Source organism: Pezoporus wallicus, unplaced genomic scaffold (genome assembly GCF_028554395.1).
Source record: "Pezoporus wallicus isolate ANWC-B61680 ecotype Strahan unplaced genomic scaffold, APGP_CSIRO_Pwel_v1 contig_5261, whole genome shotgun sequence".
NCBI lineage: Eukaryota > Metazoa > Chordata > Aves > Psittaciformes > Psittacidae > Pezoporus > Pezoporus wallicus.
Genome location: NW_026642423.1, coordinates 1,473,372 through 1,492,794, shown reverse-complemented (window position 1 = coordinate 1,492,794; position 19,423 = coordinate 1,473,372). Strand labels below are relative to the sequence as shown.

General features: G+C 39.5%; 1 protein-coding gene across 4 annotated transcripts in view; it reads right to left on the bottom strand.

Annotated features, from left to right (window-relative positions):
• The window catches only part of USP37 (ubiquitin specific peptidase 37), a 33,125-nt gene that overhangs the window by 11,808 nt on the left and 1,894 nt on the right, over positions 1-19,423 (bottom strand). For 2 of the 4 annotated variants that reach the window (XR_008975039.1, XM_057430197.1), the window contains 15 exons: positions 16,638-16,809; positions 16,003-16,103; positions 14,420-14,601; positions 13,985-14,059; positions 13,277-13,374; positions 11,710-11,794; positions 10,516-10,677; positions 9,920-10,051; positions 9,127-9,250; positions 8,651-8,856; positions 7,327-7,444; positions 6,018-6,097; positions 4,495-4,659; positions 3,024-3,089; positions 1,751-1,901 (listed from right to left, as the gene is read on the bottom strand). Coding sequence is in view for 3 of the 4 variants with exons in the window: in XM_057430197.1 (XP_057286180.1) it covers positions 1,751-1,901; positions 3,024-3,089; positions 4,495-4,659; positions 6,018-6,097; positions 7,327-7,444; positions 8,651-8,856; positions 9,127-9,250; positions 9,920-10,051; positions 10,516-10,677; positions 11,710-11,794; positions 13,277-13,374; positions 13,985-14,059; positions 14,420-14,601; positions 16,003-16,103; positions 16,638-16,809 (1,917 nt within the window). In the remaining variant the exon portion in view is untranslated. The remainder of the gene's footprint in view (positions 1-1,750; positions 1,902-3,023; positions 3,090-4,494; positions 4,660-6,017; positions 6,098-7,326; positions 7,445-8,650; positions 8,857-9,126; positions 9,251-9,919; positions 10,052-10,515; positions 10,678-11,709; positions 11,795-13,276; positions 13,375-13,984; positions 14,060-14,419; positions 14,602-16,002; positions 16,104-16,637; positions 16,810-19,423) is intronic. The other 2 variants (XM_057430198.1, XM_057430200.1) reach the window with 2 other exon arrangements.

Here is a 19,423-nt window from a genome sequence, read left to right as displayed (position 1 = left end):
TGGGATAGCTTGGACTTCAAAGACAAGCTAGTTTCCTTCCCCACCCACAGGCAGGTACAGATGTGCCATGCAGGAGAGCAGTTGCCTACACTGCTCCCGAGACCTTCAACAACACAGGTTTTCTGCTGTCTCCAAAAGCAGCCCATTCCATCTCTAAACATTCTGAGTATCACGAAGTTTGCCTTAATATCTAATCTAAAAATTACTCTCTACAATTTAGGCTATTACTTCTTGTTCTTGTTCTATCCATCACAAGCATGGAAAACAGCCCAAGTATTTATACCTATTTCTTTCCCTTCCTTGAAAACACAAGTCTTGTTTAGGTTTCTCTTTAAACTGAAGACCCAAGTTCACTTGCCTGCTCTTTCTCCCAAAATCTTTCTCTCCTTTGGCCCTTCTCTGATTCATCTATAACTCTTTTCAGCCTGGAGCCCAAACCTGGATACAGAGCACCAGCTATAGCTCAATGCTGAGGAAACAAGGAGGGTTACGTCACACAACCTGCAGGCTACGCTTCTGTCTATACACTTCCGTTTTCAACCAGCCTGACCTTGTGACCAACCATCACCTTTCATGCATTTTCCGAGGGCTCACTGCTTTCCCAGCTGTTGCCATCTGGCCAATTAGTCCTGCAAAGATTAGCACCTTTAGCCTGTTTCTCCTGAATGCCCCTCTATTTTTATGCCATTTCTCAGATTTGTCAAGATCATTTTGAACAGTAGTTCTGAGCTTCAACATACTGGCAGCCCTTCCCAGCTCTGGGTCTTTTGAAAATGTAATACTCATTATCTATTTTATCATTTATTAAATACTGAGTAGACCAGGATCCTCCCCTGCTTTGATCTTCCCATCAGAAAGCTCTGATATTCTCCTCTTGTTACCTACTGCTATTCAGCCAGCTTTACGCTTGTTCTTTAATGCTACAATCAAGATCACAAGTCTCTGCTTCATTAAAATAACCCCATTAACATTGTCAAAAACTTTAGAGAAGCAGAGATGCAGGACACTTGTCCTAAGCACTAGGCCTGCAACACTTAATAGAAGAAAGTGGTACTGCAAGATAATCCTCTAAGCTTCTTGCTTTCCCTTCTGGGTCATCATTCCTTTCCCACACAACTCATCTACCTGCTAATGTACTGCCCTGATAGAGGCAAAAAATATCTTGGCAACATTAATACTAGTCACGATGAAGAGCTTAAAGGCAATCTGAAGTTAAATGTGCCGTCACACCAATGAACTTGGTCTCTACAAGCTTCTCCACCTCTGCCCCCAAAGGCTGATAGCTTCAGTTTCTAAAAGCATTTGAAAAGCCATACTTGAAACAGGACAGAGATTGGATGTCTGAGAAGTTCTCTCAATTGAGTATTTTGCTCAGCCCAACTTGTACTGGACCTAATTTGATCAAGGGCTTTACTGCATTTACATCCCATTATATTTCAGCCTGGGACATTATTAATGAAAGTTACCCAAAGGACTGACAAAACTGCTAAGCAGCTGGTATACCAACTTGAAAACTGAAGTGCAGTTGCAATGCAATTACCTCCGTTCCCAGTGGGAACCCAAATCAACAGTACAGAGAGGTCAATTAGCAAAGCACTCCCTTCCAGCATCTCACAGTGCTAATTAGGTGAAAAAAAACCCAACCTTTATCTTGTATCAATTTTACTCACAGTCTGCGCTAAGAAAAGCACAGCCCAGACATGAGCACATGCAGGATCTGTGTATATGAAAGTGTGCTTTTTCCCCTTACCTTTTCAGGCTCTTCTTGTAGTTGTTGCTGATCCTTGCTCTGTATGTTACATAACCTTTGGCTGTGGGCAACGGAGCGTTTCAATGGCTCATCATCGCTGTCAGAGTCTACAGAGTGTGCTGAGGAGCTCTTTGACTTGAAAGTGTATTTTCTGTAAGTTAAAAACATGGCTATAAAACTTTAAAGCACTGTAGCATTGTACAAATCTGTTTTGAAGTAACTGTTAAAGAAGTGTTACACCCAACTTTCACACCGTGGGGCAGTACAATTTTGGGAACAAACCGCACCAACTGACAATGACAATTTGTTAACACAGTGGGCAGGGTTTTCAGGAAAGGTCTCTTTTACTAGAGTAACTGAGATACCAGCTTCAAGCCTGCAACAGCAACTTACAACGTTAAAAGTTACCAAGTGTGTGGCTTTTGCTTCTAAGGCCAAAGATTCTGCACTTTATAACCTCATAATCCCTCACAGTACTCATCTGAGTCAAGTCCACAGTAACACATAGAACTCTGCAGAAACTATTTGACTTCTGAAGTTTACTAAGCTGGACACAGCTACTTCCCACATCATTGCTAGGATATAAAAAGTGCAAATCTGCACAAGTTTTTCAGTTTTCCTGAACAGAAGACAAGGTTGTTGGGGGAAGTCACCATTTCTGCTCAATTAGGAAATCTGGTCTTTAAGTATTTTGACTATGCAAAACTATGCAGTGTGATATCACATTTTGCACTGTATCAAAATTTGGCCTTTCAAAACGGCTTATAAAAGCAACATCCTCTCATCTGTGCACATAAACTTAAGGAACTAACCATCTGTTCCCAAAACACACACTGGAGCTCCATAGAGCCAGAACAGAGAAAGAAGCTGGACTGCAGAATTAGAAACTACTTTGCTTCTTACGTATGTGACTTGCAACTAAAATGCAAGCTAATTTAAGAGATCTGGCACCTGTACCAACTAAGTCCAGTTCTCATTCTGATGCTCAGCCTTCTGACAAAAGTTATCTTTGCTGACTTACAAGTCCCCAGAGGTGACCACTTCAACTAGGCAAACTGTACCATGGATATTAATTTCAGCTAGCACGTAACGCCAATAAAAAAAAGATGGGAAAAAAAGACAGTATCTGAAACATTTTACTAAAATAGAAAAAAGTAGAAAGAAAACAAATAGGAAAAGGGTAAAGACTAAAGAAGAATTAGAAAATGTTAAAACGCCTTAAAAATTATCCCACGAAACACCAGGTCGCAGGCATTTCATACCTATAACTCACCTACAAGACGTGGAAGTGCTTACAGTACAGGAATTCACCATTTGGGAGGCTTTCAATGGACGGGAACTATTAAAAAAAACAAAGTATTTATTGCAGCAGTCACTGTCTTAAAAAAAATAAGTATTTACTTGTCTGCTATGCATGCAAATCCATGACCAAAGAAACAAGTAGAGCAGCATTATGTACTTGCTAATTGCTTAGATTTAGAGTAATAACTCCATCATGCTATAAATATACAATAGTTGTTCAAAACCATATATAATCCTTTAAACTTGATCCAGTTCTTAGTGATGCACCCTTAGGGACAAGCTCACAAATTAAAGGCTTTGGGCTCCCATGTCAAGACAACTCATTCCTTTATTTTTTATTCCCACCAACACTTGAGTTCCTGCTCCCAAACCACAGTCTGCTACTGCTATCTGGATCAGCCGGTTTTCAGGCATGTCCCACATCTCCGTTTCTCCTCCCTTACCTAGATTCTTCTGGACAAACTTCCTGCTCCTTTTAATCCTTTCATGGGCTCCTCAAGGTCCATCACTATCACTACACACCTATACACCAGATGGCTGCCAATGCAGAAATCTTTTCTAATCTTCCCCCTCAAAACAGGGCTGCTGCTCTCTACCCTTTCACGCTCCAGTCAATCAGAATGGTTTCAATGACTACAAAAAGCCAGTGGAAAGCAATTCCAAACAAGTTTTCAAGTTTTTCTGCTCTGGTTTGCTAAAGCTGCTTGTTGGGTTCAAGATTTCTATTGTTAAAGCAAACTTGTGAAACATCCATGTAAGTCTCAAACACCACTGAAAGTTCAGCACAAGAACACACGCCACACTGCTGACTGAACACATTGCTCCAGCCACTGTGGTTATGTCACTAGGCAAGGACAAGAGACCCAAGGGCTTCTTGTTCCTTATTCTGTCACATACTTCCTATTTGACAACTGGCACATTTAATCTCTCTGTCATACGACAAGCAGCTGCACAGAAATAACTGTCACAGGGAAAAGGAGAGAGTATTTTCAGCATGTGAAGTGCTCAGACACTACAGTGGCATAGGAAAGACAAAAGAATGATAGCACAGGAGGTGCAAGTGGAAATCAGCAGAGAAAGGTAGGATGTTATAGGTCGTAAGCAGTTTACTGTGTTGTGAAGGGAAAAATAATCTAATTATTTTGGACCAAGAGGCATACATTTTAGAAATTACTAACAGAAGCTCTCTTCAAAAGGAAAGTTATTTTCAAGGACAGTAAAGAACATTATCATACCAAATATTCCCTAGATAATACCCCACCAGCTCTTCCTACTGCTTCTGTTATGCTCCCTTTCCACGCATGATGCACCATTCCAAACTAGCAGCATACATCTGAAGCTGCATAATTTTACAAGTTTCCTTGCCCAGCCATTTTCTGGAGATCTGACAACTGCCTGCGTTGGGGCAGGTGTGGTTAACAGGCCATAGATCAACCACTTACATTGCAGAATGAACACTCCATCCCAGTGTCAGCGGCAGCCTAGTGTTTTCCGTACAGTGTGAAAGCAGGGTCAAGTATCTTGGAATAACCACCTGCTGCCCGACTTTATGATTGAGGGACAATGCTACATTGAAGCTGTATCGTTTCAGATGAAGAATCAGGACTCTGGAAGAGATGCAGAACAAATGTTAATCTCAAGATAGAAGACAGAAATCCCAATCAAAAACCAAGTAGCCCTGTTTACAAAACACATTCATCTGAGTCTAAAACAGATCGTTACTTTGGGGTGGTAGGGAAGCACTACCCATCTCTTATGTGGCAAGAGACAGGTGATTACTCTCCTGTGGATCACTCAACTTTGTGCAACGTGCAGAGTGCAGACTGCCGACTGAAAAGGCTTTCTGCTTTGGTCTGCATCACCTTGCTCTTCAGGCAAGCACAAACAAGGAGCTTTTGACAAACTCCTTATTTCTGCTATGCAGTGAGAGGTAAGAAACAATAAAAATATTACAATTATAGGACAGAATGCTGGTATATTACTCCCAGATATTTAAGACTGAGATGGAGAGATCACATAGCTACCCAAAATTGATGAGGAACTACGCCTCATCAATAGTGTAAGATGTGTACTCAGTTTATCCATCATGACACTTTCACTTTAAGAGATTTTTATCACAACAGCATAAAGAGCCTGAAAAGGCCTCCTTACACTGAACTCTTTCCCTTATGCCACACATGGCATAACTCATGTAATGTACTGTCTATATAGTTCATTTAGCTGTACCATCACTTCTGTTGTGCTAATATTCAAAAAAATTTGACAAGGGTTTTGCAGTGCTTTCATAAATACACTATTTAAGCAAACCTCACGCTAACTACTGAGTTACTGGGTTCAGTATGCATACATGTGGGACACAGGCCAGATAAAGTTATCCAAAAGACTTTCAATGCTTTACATCCCATGAGAACATGATCCCTACCTCCATGTGCTTCCACCCTAAATAATGAGCTAAACCCAACCATAAAGTCAGAGACTACTGAGCATGCCATTAGCCCTCTAAGTGTTTGCTTCTTCCTTAAAGCGCTATCCTTGCTGAGAGAAAACAGGTATCAGCATGGTAAGAATTAACTGATCAAAGCAAAACTTTCTATATACCTTCTGGCACTAAATACCTCCAACTCAGTCCTGCCCACCAAATCAGCTGAGCACAAAATATTTAACTTCCAGGATGTATTTATTGTTTCTGCTTCCCTCACACCCCAGAAACCTCAAGAAAAGAGAAAGGGGAAAACTCAGCCCTTGTGTAGTGATAGGCAGGAAGAAAGAAGCATTAAAGAGGGTGCCTGGGAGCTTCTTCAGAGGGAAACTGAAGAACAGCATGAAGACTACTGTCTGCATGTGCATCTTTCTCACATGCTGACCACTGTACATGCTGTCTTACACATTTTCCCAGCTTTATTCTTCAGAGCACTTTTGTTAACATGTGCTTCCAGGAACGAGAGGAACAGATACCAACATTTACCTGGGAAGCCTGTTGAACTTGTGTGTGACAACAGCAGACTTTCCATTGCACTTCTCACAGGAATACTCAATCTCCTCTGCCTTTTTAAGAGAACAGAAAAATGACTAGCAGAACAAAAGACACATCAAACGGATCTCGGCAGAAAGCACATCACTTTGGGCTATCATGGAAGCTCTTCAAAACAGCAGTCACACTCAAAATTAAAATTGCCTTCAATGTGACCTAACAAGAGGGCATCTGATAAGAGGACAGGGAGCAGAGCGTAGATGCTGACAACATCCACTAACATAAGTGGAATTTTTCCTTTAAGTCTACTGCAAGCTAGTGAATCAGCCACAGTTGAGACAAATTAGCTTCCAAAGAGAGGGGACAGTTCTGTAAGGTTTACAGTTTTCTCTCCCATATACAGGGGTATTTTTTTTTTGTCACAATAACCTTTGGTGAAAGGTAATTTGACATGAAGTTTTCTCTCCCTTGTTCAAAACCTCAACTTTGTTCCTGAAAAGATATCCTCATCTAAACTTGTCACGGATGTGCTGCACACTTTTGAACAGGCAGCATAATGGGAAGCATCACTGTGTTGAAATTACATGACTTAGCCATCAGACATTTCTACAGCCATTTTCTTTAAGTGAGGCCAAATGACCACTATAATTAAATTTAAAAAAAAAATAAATCATAAGACCTCCACAAGCTTTTAGGCGAATAAGCACATCTATTATTCTGCTAAAAACACTATCTGTAAATGGAGGAAAACCACAGGTCTGCCTCAAGTTATGCCAAAACACGTCACTAATTCACAGATGTAAGGCTCATTTTTAGCTTTCAGAAACCTCACCTTGAAGCTCCACTTACAAGATGAGCATCCATGTACTACAGCTATTTTTTTAATAATTGTATCTGCATGACCTTTTTCTTCCATGCTAATTTAAGCCAGTACATAAGCTGTTGAAGCACCCTCACCCAGGAGAGGAAGCAGCAGTTCCTCTCAGCAAGTATCTCAGCCTGACAGCCTCCCTTCTCTCCTTTGTATTCGTTTATGCCTCAACTCTTCCATCACAAAATGGGGAAGTTTACCTATTTCATAGCATATTGTAAGGATCAGTTAATGTCTGTACAGCATTTTACAATACAACCTACTGTGTACTGTTAATGTACAAACCTCAAAAAAGTGCAAAGCTGATTATTTTACATGCCTGAAATTACTGTCACAGAAACTAATAATCAGCTATACAATAAAAATTTCCATGTGGTACATAACCTACACATACTTCACACTGAATAAAACAACCCCTCCAAAACTATGTACCCGAAAAAAGAGGTCAAGGGAGTCCTGGATTGACCGGGAAGGAAGCAATTTCTTTCTTCGAGGAAGGTCAATGGAGAGGTCATTAAACTGTTCACGTTTAGTGACTGTTTCACCACACCTAGAAAAGAAACATGTTTATTGTAAGCCTAATGGAAAATATATTTGAAATTAATGGCAACTTACATTTTTAGGCTAAAGTAAATTGATCAATCTATTTTTACTTAAAATTAAACTGCTTGCTTATGACAAAGTTGAATTTTGTGATTTCACTTTGATGCTTTAGAAGTTGAAAGAAACATTTGTTTAAGGGTGAGAACAAAAAAACCATAGACTGCTTTGGAGAGGCAAGTGATTAGGTATACAGGAAATCAAAGTGGCTGCTACGCAGCTGAACACATCTTCTCCATTCAGCATTCTTAAGAGAAGTGAGCCTAGCCCAGAAGGGGAAGCCTAGAAATACTTTCAAACTGTTTTTAGAAAGAAAATAGTAGAGTCCATCCTTAAAAACAAAAAAACCACAAACCAAACAATAAAACAACAGCAAACTCCACCCCCCCACCAAATCAACCAAACAAAAAACCCACAGAAAACCCCTCAAGTTTCTCATGGTATGTTTTGGAAGAAAAAAAAAACCAACCAACCAAAAAACAACCCTATAATAATATGTCTTAACTAATTACAATTATTAGCTGCAAACAATTTACTTATAATTGTTTTAGGGAAGTAATGCAGTACACACAAAGTAATATCCCCAGACATCTGTGTTCATGAAAACTCTGTGGCATGCAAGCATCCCGAATGGCAATCTGCTGCAAAGGTCATACACAACAAATGCCCAGACACAGAATCACAGAATCAGCTAGGTCAGAAAAGAGTTGATTCTACTGGCTCACATAGTGGTCTACATCTTTTTCTGCAATAACCTACAGAGATAGAAGAAAATACCATTGCCTGGAAGCCCTTGGAAAGGACAAATTAAAACCATGGCTTCCCGTCATTTAAGAGATAACATTACTTGGCTAAAACCCCCTTTCCTCTCTATTCTCATATAACCAGTACACAAAAAACAAAGCACAGAGGCTTTCCACTGGATATGTAATGAAGAACCAGATAGTATGAGACGGTTCAAAGAAGGTCTGTAGCAGCAGACAGCATGGTGTGAGGTTTACAGCATTCTTAGACCATAGAATATTTTCTAAATATCTATCTTTGGAAATGAAATAGTTCTTAGTTCTAGTTCTAACCTGCCGATGAAGTCATGTAAGACAGGAACACTTCAGCATCATTTAAGGCAAGTATGACAAAAGCTCTCAAGCACACTTACATTTTGCAAATGATAGAATGTTGAACCTCAAACTCTAAGTTACTGATAACTGGACATGTATAAACTTTGGTGGCTGAGAGGTCATCAGAAGCCCGTCCTGGTGAGTTCTCCTCATTAGGGACTGGCTCGCTCTTCCAAGTTTTGTTTAACTTTTCCATGTCTTCCTTCAGCTGATCCAGGCACTGGCTCAAGAACTCATGTGCATCCTAGAAAGAGGGTAAACTCATCGAGTAATTCTGCACAACTCCATTCAGTATCTTTCTCTCAACACACACACAGACTGGGGAAATTATATTCTAGCTCATCGCATTCAGCGATACTAAGGCAGTTCTGCTCTAAAACACAGGAGGCAGTTGTTGTCATTCAGTCCAAAGCTCAAGTCACTGTCAAATAGAGCTGAAGCCTGACAGGCGTTCAGTGCAGTCCAAACACTGAACAGATTACACGTAACTGTTTCTAGTCAACATGGTACTTACATTTTGCATGTACCCAGAAAATCTCTCTGCAGTAGCTGAAATGGCACTTTTCACCTTCTTGAGCAGCTCCTTCTTAACCTCAGGGCTGCAGACATCCTTCTTAGCAAGCAGATGGGCAAAACGTCTGCAGAAGTCAATGCAATGAAACATTGATTGGCTTTCCAGGACTTCAGAGAAACAAAATAAAACTCACAATACCTCATTTTAAGCGTCTCTAAAAGCTTTTGTCCTGTGGTAAGTGGCTAAGTGGTTCTGTATGAGAATTTATCATATACAATTAACCTTTTCCATTTCAAGTATTTTGAAATCTCATTTGAGACTGTCACTGGAATTGGACTCTAACAAAAAAAAATAAATCACAACCTTTTAAGGCAGAGAAGAGCTTTATAAAGTTCTATAAACTTATTTCTGCTATAGTTTTTACAACAAGGGGGAAACAAAACCCCAAAACACAGTGCCTTTTGAAAACATTTGTACTGATAGGAGACAAGAAATCACATGGCACCAAAATAACCAACACAAAATCGTTAAATTCAACTTGCGTGATCAGACTGGTTTCTATTTTTTTCACTTTGCCACCAGAAATATAGAAGATATAAAAGACTGCCTGTAACTCAGCACTGCAATTTTCAAGAGCCTACTTCTTATTTCTAAATTAAAACTCCAAAACACAGACAGCTCTAGGATTTATTACCTACACATGAAAATTACCCTCTACAAAGGTGCTTCAGTATTACAAAATTAATTTCTTAGTAATGAAAGAAAAAATCCTTCCCAGAAAAGTGAATTTTACCTGATAAGAGCATTCAGCGGAATTTTTTTCCATGGGATACCCTGCTTGAGCAAATCATTAGCAAAAGACTGAATTGAAAACAAGGACTGTAGAATGGCATTCATATAGCAGGTGTTTCCCAAGTTTGAGAAGCTGAAAAAGAAAAAAGACTGAACGTGGTACCTACGTCAATGTACAAACATGCCAATGTTAAACACGACACTGTCAATAAGTATGACATCCACCCCAGCGTTTCTCATTGGAGCTGTCCTCCTGCCCTTCAGACTAAACTGAAAACTCATGGGAGGTGGCATTTAGCAGGAAGGAACCCATGAGTTTCAGCAATCAAAATTTAAAAAACAGTGTATCTATATATACAAGACAGAGAAATTAATCATGGAAGTGTAGGAGAGGAGCATGAATTAATTGAAATTATTGTATCTCTTAAATTCTCAGGAAGTGAATTTAAGAACATCTATTCTCCAAGCTAGGAAAAGTATTCCCTGTCTCAGTGACCATTAATTTCTTTTTTTTTTTTCCTATTAAATAATTCCAACAAGAATGCAGAAGTTCTGATGATCAAAGTGTGCAGGTTAAATAAAGAAAATTAGAGTTACCCTTGTAATTGCTGTTGAGGATGGGTGGAAAGGGGCACTCGGAGTTTGTTCCACCCTGTGTAATCTTGATTAGATCTCATTTTTTTAACAGAAAGAGGGGCAGGCTGAGAGAGAAATCCTAGGCTTCTTTTGGCTGAAGGGGTCTGGCCGGATACACTAGACCTAAAAACATAAAAAGGATAACAAGTGTAAGATTTCCAATACTCTTCCTTAAATAGCTATAGTCCATGACACTGGAATTGTATCACTATAGAAAACAAGGATTGGTAAGGCCACACAAGGTAACTGGCATGAATCATAATGCAAAAGAGGTGTGAGAAAGAGGAAACTTTTCCTGAGCACCTTAATACTTTTTTTGGTTAAATTTTCTTACATCCACAGGTGTGCATGCAGCATAACCAAGTCTTTTATCACAGAACCGCAGAATGGTTTGGGTTGGAAAAGACTTAAAGATCATCTAGTTCCAAACTCCCTGCCATGGGCAGGGACACCTTCCACTAGACCAGGTGGCTCAAAGCCTCATCCAAACCGGCCTTCAAGATAACCTTTGTCTTTAAGATAACAATTAAGATTTCTCCACACTGTACAATGAGACAAAGAATGATCATGCAGCATGAGATCACCTCTCCTAAGATATAATTAAAATTCACATCTGGGCCAGAGTCTTATTTTTCAGCCTCTTGCAACCTGGTCGCTCAGTCCCTTGTGTGCAAAGCATGGACAATGCTGCTTTTCTTCCTTGATCTTGTATCTCATCTATCTAGGTAAGAGACCAACAGTTTGATTGCAGTGCCTAATACAGAAGAATTCCAACCTCAGCAGGATTCAGTATCATATATAATACTGAATATTATATAGTTTCATGCCATTTAGCTACTTGGAAAATGAAGCAAAGATTCAGTCTGAAGTTCCAGAGTTTATATAGAATTTGAACTAACTAGAGCTTAGACACATCAGGACAAGTCATTCACAACAACTACAACAGACTTGGGTGATTTTAGGAAGTCTATCTATTGCAAGCAGTAACTGGAGTTTGAAGATGAGTGAAAAATAAAAGTGTGTGTATACACATACACACACACACATTTTATGCATATAAGCTATATACCATGTGATAAACAGTCAGGAAACTAAAGATCCTAATTCCTAAGAAAGAACTGTCCTTGAGAGTTCATGCTAGTGAATCAGTCCTACCTGTCCAGGGTGGAACTGCCACTGGAGTACTCTTTTGATGAAGACCGACTACTATAAAAGGATGATGACTGCAGCGGTAAAAGACCTTGAAAGACACAGAGGCAGGTCATTTTGTTAATGGCAACTCAGCTATTTATGTAACTAATTTAAAATTATTTAGTGAAAAGGTTGTAAAATCCTCAAATACTGTTTTACAGAATTGGTTGGGAAAGTACTAAACACACATACTTAGTCAATATTAATCATATGTAATTAAAGACATGCTGGAGTTTTACTTGAATTTAGTATCATAATCATCAAATCCAAATTGCAATATGAAACATTAAAGAGTCACTGAATGGTCTAAAGTATCTGAAAGATAACATCAACCTCTTGCTCTGATACACAAGATACATGTAACAGAAAACTCACTAATGATTTCCAATACCACGCTCTCAAAATTAAAGGTAAATATGCAGAAGTGGAAACAGTTTCTCTTCCCATTCCAAATTCCACAGTAAATTAGTCCATGCTTGAGGCAATGTATGATTGTTTCATTGTCCTGATATCACTGTGTCAGATCCTGAGACCCTAATGCCACATTAAAAGTTCTCAAGAGTCAAAACCCCACTTCTTACAGTGAATCACAGTGTAAGAATAAGAATCTGCTTCTATCTCAGCTTGAAGTGGTTTGAAGCATGCAACTTTCAAAAATGCAGACATATGAAGTAAGTTCACAACCCTGCTGCCTGACATTGCAGGTATATACTTATAAATTCTACTTTTGACCCCAAGGAGCAACTAAAATTTTCAGATATAAACATTCACGTTACTGGCTCCTTCAGCAACATATTTGCACCATCATAGCTGCACTAGAAGAAGAATGCATTCGGCAACATTTTCATAAGAACAGTATCTTGAATGAATTCCCCTTTATGGGGAAAGAGGCTCAGTATCTACTAGCAGAAATGAAGAACGGTGCCACTTACTAGCTTATATACATACTGTCAATATTTCTGTATTGTCTATAAAACCTTGTCACACACCAGTATCCAAAAGAACTTTGGTACAAACAGCATGAAAGTCCTAGCCCTAAATACTTTCCCCTCTAAGTTCTCTAAGGGGAAGAGACAGGGAAGTAACAGCAAGCGGTACACATTTTGAGCACAAAAACCCCCAGCCTACAATTCATGCGGGCATTACCAGCAAAAGAGAGCTTTAAAAATAAACACAAAAGCAACCAAAAAGGAAATCCTGAGGCGTTTACAGGAATCCCCTCCCAAGGGGAAGGGCAGCTTGGAGCAAAGTTTGAAGCTGCTTGTTGAATTTTTAAACAAGCTGGCACATGGGCTGGCATCAGCACCCAAGTATAAAAGTCAGGGTCACACTAGAGCAAGATAGGCTTCAAAAACAAAGGCAAGTTGTTTGCATCTCATATGTAGCTCTATAGAAAGCAAGAAAGTTAATGGCACAGGGAAAGCAGACTAGGATAACCACCCCAGGAGCAACTCTCTAAACTGATACCAAAGTGTTAAAATCAAACTGGTCAAAGCCAGGTATCATTTGGCTTTACTTTTTATTTTTTTACCTGATGTCCTATTTTCCTCTGCCTGCTTCAGATTTAACTGTTTCTCTCTGCTACTGTTCAAGTACTTCCATGCTGGATCACTCAAGGCTTTATTATTCCTATGGAAAAACAAGAGTGAAAGTCGGTGCAGTTATAAAAGATACAGGATATTCCTGCTTGATATTTACAATTTGTTTAAAGCATTTCTCTCCTATCACCTTTAATACTTGACTAAGGAAGGGTCGAACTTTACTTGCAGATCAGTTTAACCAATTTGTTTAAACAAGCCTTCTCAGTTATGCTTAAATGTGATTTCAGCCAGAGGGAGCTTATTCTCCAAATGGCAATTTCTTCTTTATGAATTTTGTTTTGAAAAGGGTTCAAATTTTTTTTTTAACTTCTTTTGAAAAAGAAGTTCAATAAAGATGGTAACTATTGCCATACATGTATAGCACATATGATAATCCTGACTAGACTGAGAGAAGAAAGATAACAGAATTTGCACGTGACAGTTCCCGCAAGTCAACTGCAGGAGCAGGTTCTATTTCCCTCATTAATCCTGAGCGTAAACCCCATTTCAAGCACCCAGTATCCTCACAAGTTCACCAGAGGTTGGCTCGTGCCACGTTGCTGAGACTGGAAATACCCAAGCATTCCCTTCAGAAAAAATTACCTTTGCAAAATGAATGAAGACTTTAAAATCAGGAACTAGAAACTACGGTTACTTACGTTGAAGAATCATTCTCTTTGGGATAATCTTCACTCATTTCTGAACCAGGAGGTTGTGTTCTTTTCCTCTTTTCACTGATAACAGAAAATTTTTGAAGTGGTCATTCTTTCAGAAAGGCTAGTAAGTGACCCTCTTCCAACTGAACAGAAGTCAGTGCTTTCCATGCATTTTGCACCTATCTTCCACAAACTCCACTTTTATAACATAGCATACAGAAAACAATTTGGTTTGTCCAACTCTTAAGCTGCTCATAAAGCTCTAGTGCCAGTACCAGCCAGATGCTAGAAAAGCACATATTAACATCCTGCTATAGGTAACAGCAAAACCAGAGGAATAAACATATTCCTTCTTACTTCTAGGTGTACCAAGTTCCACCTGCAGCTCTACAAAGAGCTAAAGTATCATATATCATAGTAAGAGGATAACACTCCTACCGATTCTCCAACAAGCCCGTTCTGTGGGGGACTGCGGACGCAGGAGATGCTGAGATGTTCACCCTGTTGCTAGGTGTTCCGGTTCCAGAGGGATTCTTAACGGACGCTCTCGGTGGGGTACCCAGCACCTTGCGCAACGCGTTTTCCTCCTTACTTTCCACAGCCACTCTTTTGGGAGGAGTCTACAAAACCCAAGTGGAGGGGGCAGGGATAGAACCGAAACAGTGAAAAACATAGAAACACAGAATCAGTTTGGTTGGAAACGACCTTTAAGATCATCAAGTCCCACCTCTACCGCAGTCCACCACTAAACCATGTCACTAAGGTCCTCATCTAGCCTGTGTTTGAACACTCCCACGGACGGCAATTCCACCACTTCCCTTGGAAGCCTGTTTGAGCTAACATTTACATCACTGCTTTACTTGCTACAGTGTAGCATCCAAAACCAGAAAAATGTTACTTGTAATAGATCAGGAGAGTTTAACACTGATTAGACATAGGTAAAACTTTGATAATACGGACAGAAGGCATAAACATGAAACTCTACTGCAGTCACCAACTTCCCTTATCATTTTCCAACACTAAGTTAAACTTCAGTTTTTAAATATCTCCTTCACGTGCTTTGACATTAAAAATCTCAAGGCATGATTTCTATCCCCAGATCAAACCTAGGGAGTGGATATTAAAAAAAAGCCATATTAAAACCCACACCATTACAACAATACCCTAACAGCCTTGGGCAAGCAAGTGCCACATGTAACACAATGGAAAGAGCCAAGCTGACTTAGGAATGTTGATCAATTTTAGACTTGAAATCTAAACACGTTTAATCTTACCAATGTACACAGAGCCCTGGAGCTTTTCCTGCGATACTGCCTTTAAGCAACATGCAAAATTTGTTTTGGGACAACATAAAAAATATCCTCCCTCAGGGTGGTAATACAGGTATATTCACAAAGTAAATTAAAGCTGGTAGGTACATCATGAAATCTGCATTATGCAGGGAGAAAAGGAAGAATAACATTTTGAAGGAAAAACACTTAAGGGGGAAAATCTGCAAAATTTACACAAAAACACTGAGTAGAACTCTACAAATTCAGTGACTTTATTCTGATGCAAAAGCAGGTCAGCGGCTTTTATATATATATATGCATATGTATATATATATTTGGCTGAAGTCTGCTAAACTCAGCAAGACCTATGCTGACTGTAACATGTTCAGCTGCTATGTATTCAGTATGAACAGAGATATTCACAACTATGTGAGAAGTCTTAATCCCCTATTTTCCCCTCTACTTTTGCTGCTTCACTGCCTGAGTTATAGCTCAGCATGAAAAACACATTCTGTCTTCCACAGCCAGACACTGACCTTTCTTGTTTATACTGAATATATGACTCCTCATGAGCAAGAGGGAGTGTTGCCAAGCACCTTGTATACATCTATTCCAAGCCCTCTAGATTACAAAGACTCTGGATGCAAATAAGTATTTACAGTGCTATTACAGCATACATTAAGAGAATGAGAGAAGGAAATGAATGAAACAAAATTAGAGGAGAGGAAAAATTTGAACAATTAAACAAACCTGGTTCTCTATGTAAGAGAATTGCCTATTAACTTCCTTCTGTGTGGTCCTGCTGCCCAGCACACCTCCAAAGCTGCCAGATCCCTGAGAGGGTTTTCCAACTGACAGGAAAAGTACACAACATTTTATTTGTCTGTCATTTAACCAACTGACATTCTTATTTGTAAGATGCTATTTAGCTGGAGCCGATTTTAGAAGGGACACGCTAGATTTCCTGCCAACAGACAGTACAATATTCTGAGGGCACAGATATAAGCACATGTTTATGGGTATCCCTTGTATTGCTCATTTACTCAGTTGGCAGTAAAGATCCTATCCTTAAAAAGGACAAAATAAGAGGTAAAATAAAAAGGAAAGAGACTCTGCATGTGTGAAAAACAGACACGAGTGTTTGAAATACCGACTACAACGTAAGCAATACCTACATGTTAATCTCTGCTTATTGTTCAGCAAGATAAGAGGTATATGATAAGAAAGGTATGCAACAAAAATTGGGGTTCAGGGCCAGAAAGAAGCACTTACACAAAGAAAATCAGTAACACAAGGACAAAATGGCTAAAGATACATGAAAAGGAAACACAGCACTGACCCCTTTCCAAACTGTGACTAACTTGATTTACAACAATTGCACTTACCAGTATGAAACCTGTCTTGATGGACTGCATCCAAATACATCCGCATTTCATTTGCATCTTTAAATGGTACCTTATCAATTGTCAAGAAGCTGGTATCCTTTAGTGTTAGCATTAGGCAGCACAGCTTTCTACCATTTGGGCGTAGTGTCACAGTTTTAATGTTATGGCTTAGCTGAAAATAAGAAGGTGACTATAAACATAAATCCATGTTTAAAAGGCCCAAATACTTAAAAATTCAAACAAACCACTTCAAACAGAGAGGCATTTGTATAGAAATACTTCTCATTGCTCCATTTCAAGCAAACATGAAGCCTCACAGAATTGATGCAACTGGTGGTCTTGGAAGCTGATAGCATCCCTACAGATCAACAGTCCCTATAATAATAAACTTTCTGAAACTCGGTTTGCTATTGAGTGTGACATTTTTGAACATAAAGAATAAGAGTTTCACACAGTCCCATCTACCTGTCTGAAACTTCCAAGTAAAATTTGAAATATAATTTAGGATGTTTTAAATGCTAGCTACAAACTTCTACTCAGTTTATAATTAGCAGATTTGACATAGCATAAAAAAATTTGCTGAGGGAGTAAGTTAATAAAAAGCGTGCTTAGTCTACATGCAACGTTATAACAATTAAGTGGTGTCAAAACTTTCAGGGTTATGGTCAAGCACAAAATAATTTTAATAAGAATCTGTGCTCCCTAATAATGCCACTGCTACTTTATTATACCATTACTTAATTGTTACTACATGTTAGGTCACCTATAAGAACCGTCTGTAAAGTCTCCACTATCTGAGGAGGTTGAGGGTAACTCCTAAAGCAGAGGAAGCAAAAGAATCCCTCACATCTGCAGACTGCATGGAAGTTTGACAATACACACCTAAACACACTCTCATTTTCAATTACCTCCTCCCTTTTTGCTTAATTCTTCATTTTAGCCTTGCCTAAGATCAGGCGCGACCTATACAATGACATCCACACCAGGATATTGCTGTACTCAATGTTTCATATAAGATCAGAAACCATGGCCAAGGTCATTAGGCACGACACAAGACAGAGTAAAACACCGCCCATCAGATTGGAGCCACCTCCTAATTTGGCCTGACCTGCATACTGCCACATCACTGAGCTAAACTACAATGAGGAATTAATAGACATGAACAGTAATTACACCCTAACACTAAAGTTTCACTATACATTGCTCTAGAACCTGCCTTGTTGCCTTGAAACTATACACAAGTTTAAAAATAAAATTTATTCCCAACTTTTACTTAAATTTGTTCAGGTATATAGAAGACTGAGATAGAAAATGGCACTCCATGTCCCCCAGTGAGATTTCTTCAGTGCAGATTTCTAACTTCTTCGAAAGTCAATCTAGACACAACAGCACTTTATCAGAGGCTGGAAAAGCAGCTCAGTTGGAAACCCAGGGTTGTTTTACTGGGAAAACTAAACTTATGAAACACTTAATGCTCAATCCTTGTTTTGCCGTTGGGGTTTTGTTTGCTTGATTTTGGGAGGTTTGGGTATTTTGGGTTTTGTTTTCCTTTTTTTTTTTTTTGTAAACTATAAGCTAAAAAATGTTTTCAAAGACAGAAGAATTTAAAAGGGGACTCCAAATTTTTCTCCCTCTCTTAAAACATTAAGCTTGGTGCAAAGGGATAAAGTTACTTTACCATCTCAGGGCAAAACAACCTTTTTCAACTCAAAACGCTGTAATGACAGGGTTCCATCCATACTCTCCACCCACCTGTTATGACCCTGTCAGCGTCACAAAGTCTTGGAAGGAGGGAGTAAATATTTCTCTTAATACATATCTAGCATCTAGGACAACTTAGTCAGAGCTTTAAAACATCAGTAAAACATATCATTTGACATAAGAAATCTGATGACACACCAGTCACTGTAGAAAGAAATTTAACCTTGGATCCATCCAAATGTATCACAGAGAAGTGAAAACAGGTGGAGAAATCACCTACAGTTTTCCCAGAGCAACTTGTCAAAGAAAGGGAATGCTGCTTTTAAAGCAAAACTATCAGGGACTTGTGATGCCTGAGGCAGCACAAGCAAGAGCACTGAGACTGGGGCTGGCTCACCCAAACCGCACTCAAGCACAAGCCTGAAGCACAAAGGGCAGGCAGCTCTCCCTGCCGGCTGCTCATCTCACCAACACTCTTGCGCCACTGTCTGTGTTGCTTTAAGATGAACAGGTCCAGAAAACAGATCCTGCTGAAAAATAACCACCATCCAAACAAAAATATTTGGTCTAAAGATGCGGCATTTCCTCCTCCTCTGCTGCAGTCCTAGCTGCATAGCACCATATCACCCCCTACACCAGATCTCATACTTGGTTCTTTCCCTGAATTAATTCACATGAGAACCCTCCACTGAGCTCACAGAGAGACCTGATGAGTGGCATAGCCAGCAGATGCAAGAGACTGGAAGCGAAGCCTGCCCCTTTAGGCCGTGGTTAGCTGTTCTGTAGGCTCATCCCCTCCATGGAATCACCCTTCAAGTCACTGTCACACCACATTAATGTTCATTCAGAAAGAGAGCAGTGCATGAGAATAAGCACCCCATAAAGGTAAGAGACCTTTGAGACTCTTCTCAGAAGCAACATGGTCCAACACTGGATTAAATCAAACATGAAGTCACAGCATCGTGTCTCAGAAGGCAGATGACTGAAGTCAACAGTAAGAGGAAGGAACTATACACAGCTAATGATTTTCTCACCCCTTGATCTGAAGGCAACTCATGTTCTTTGCTACGACATTTCAGCACACA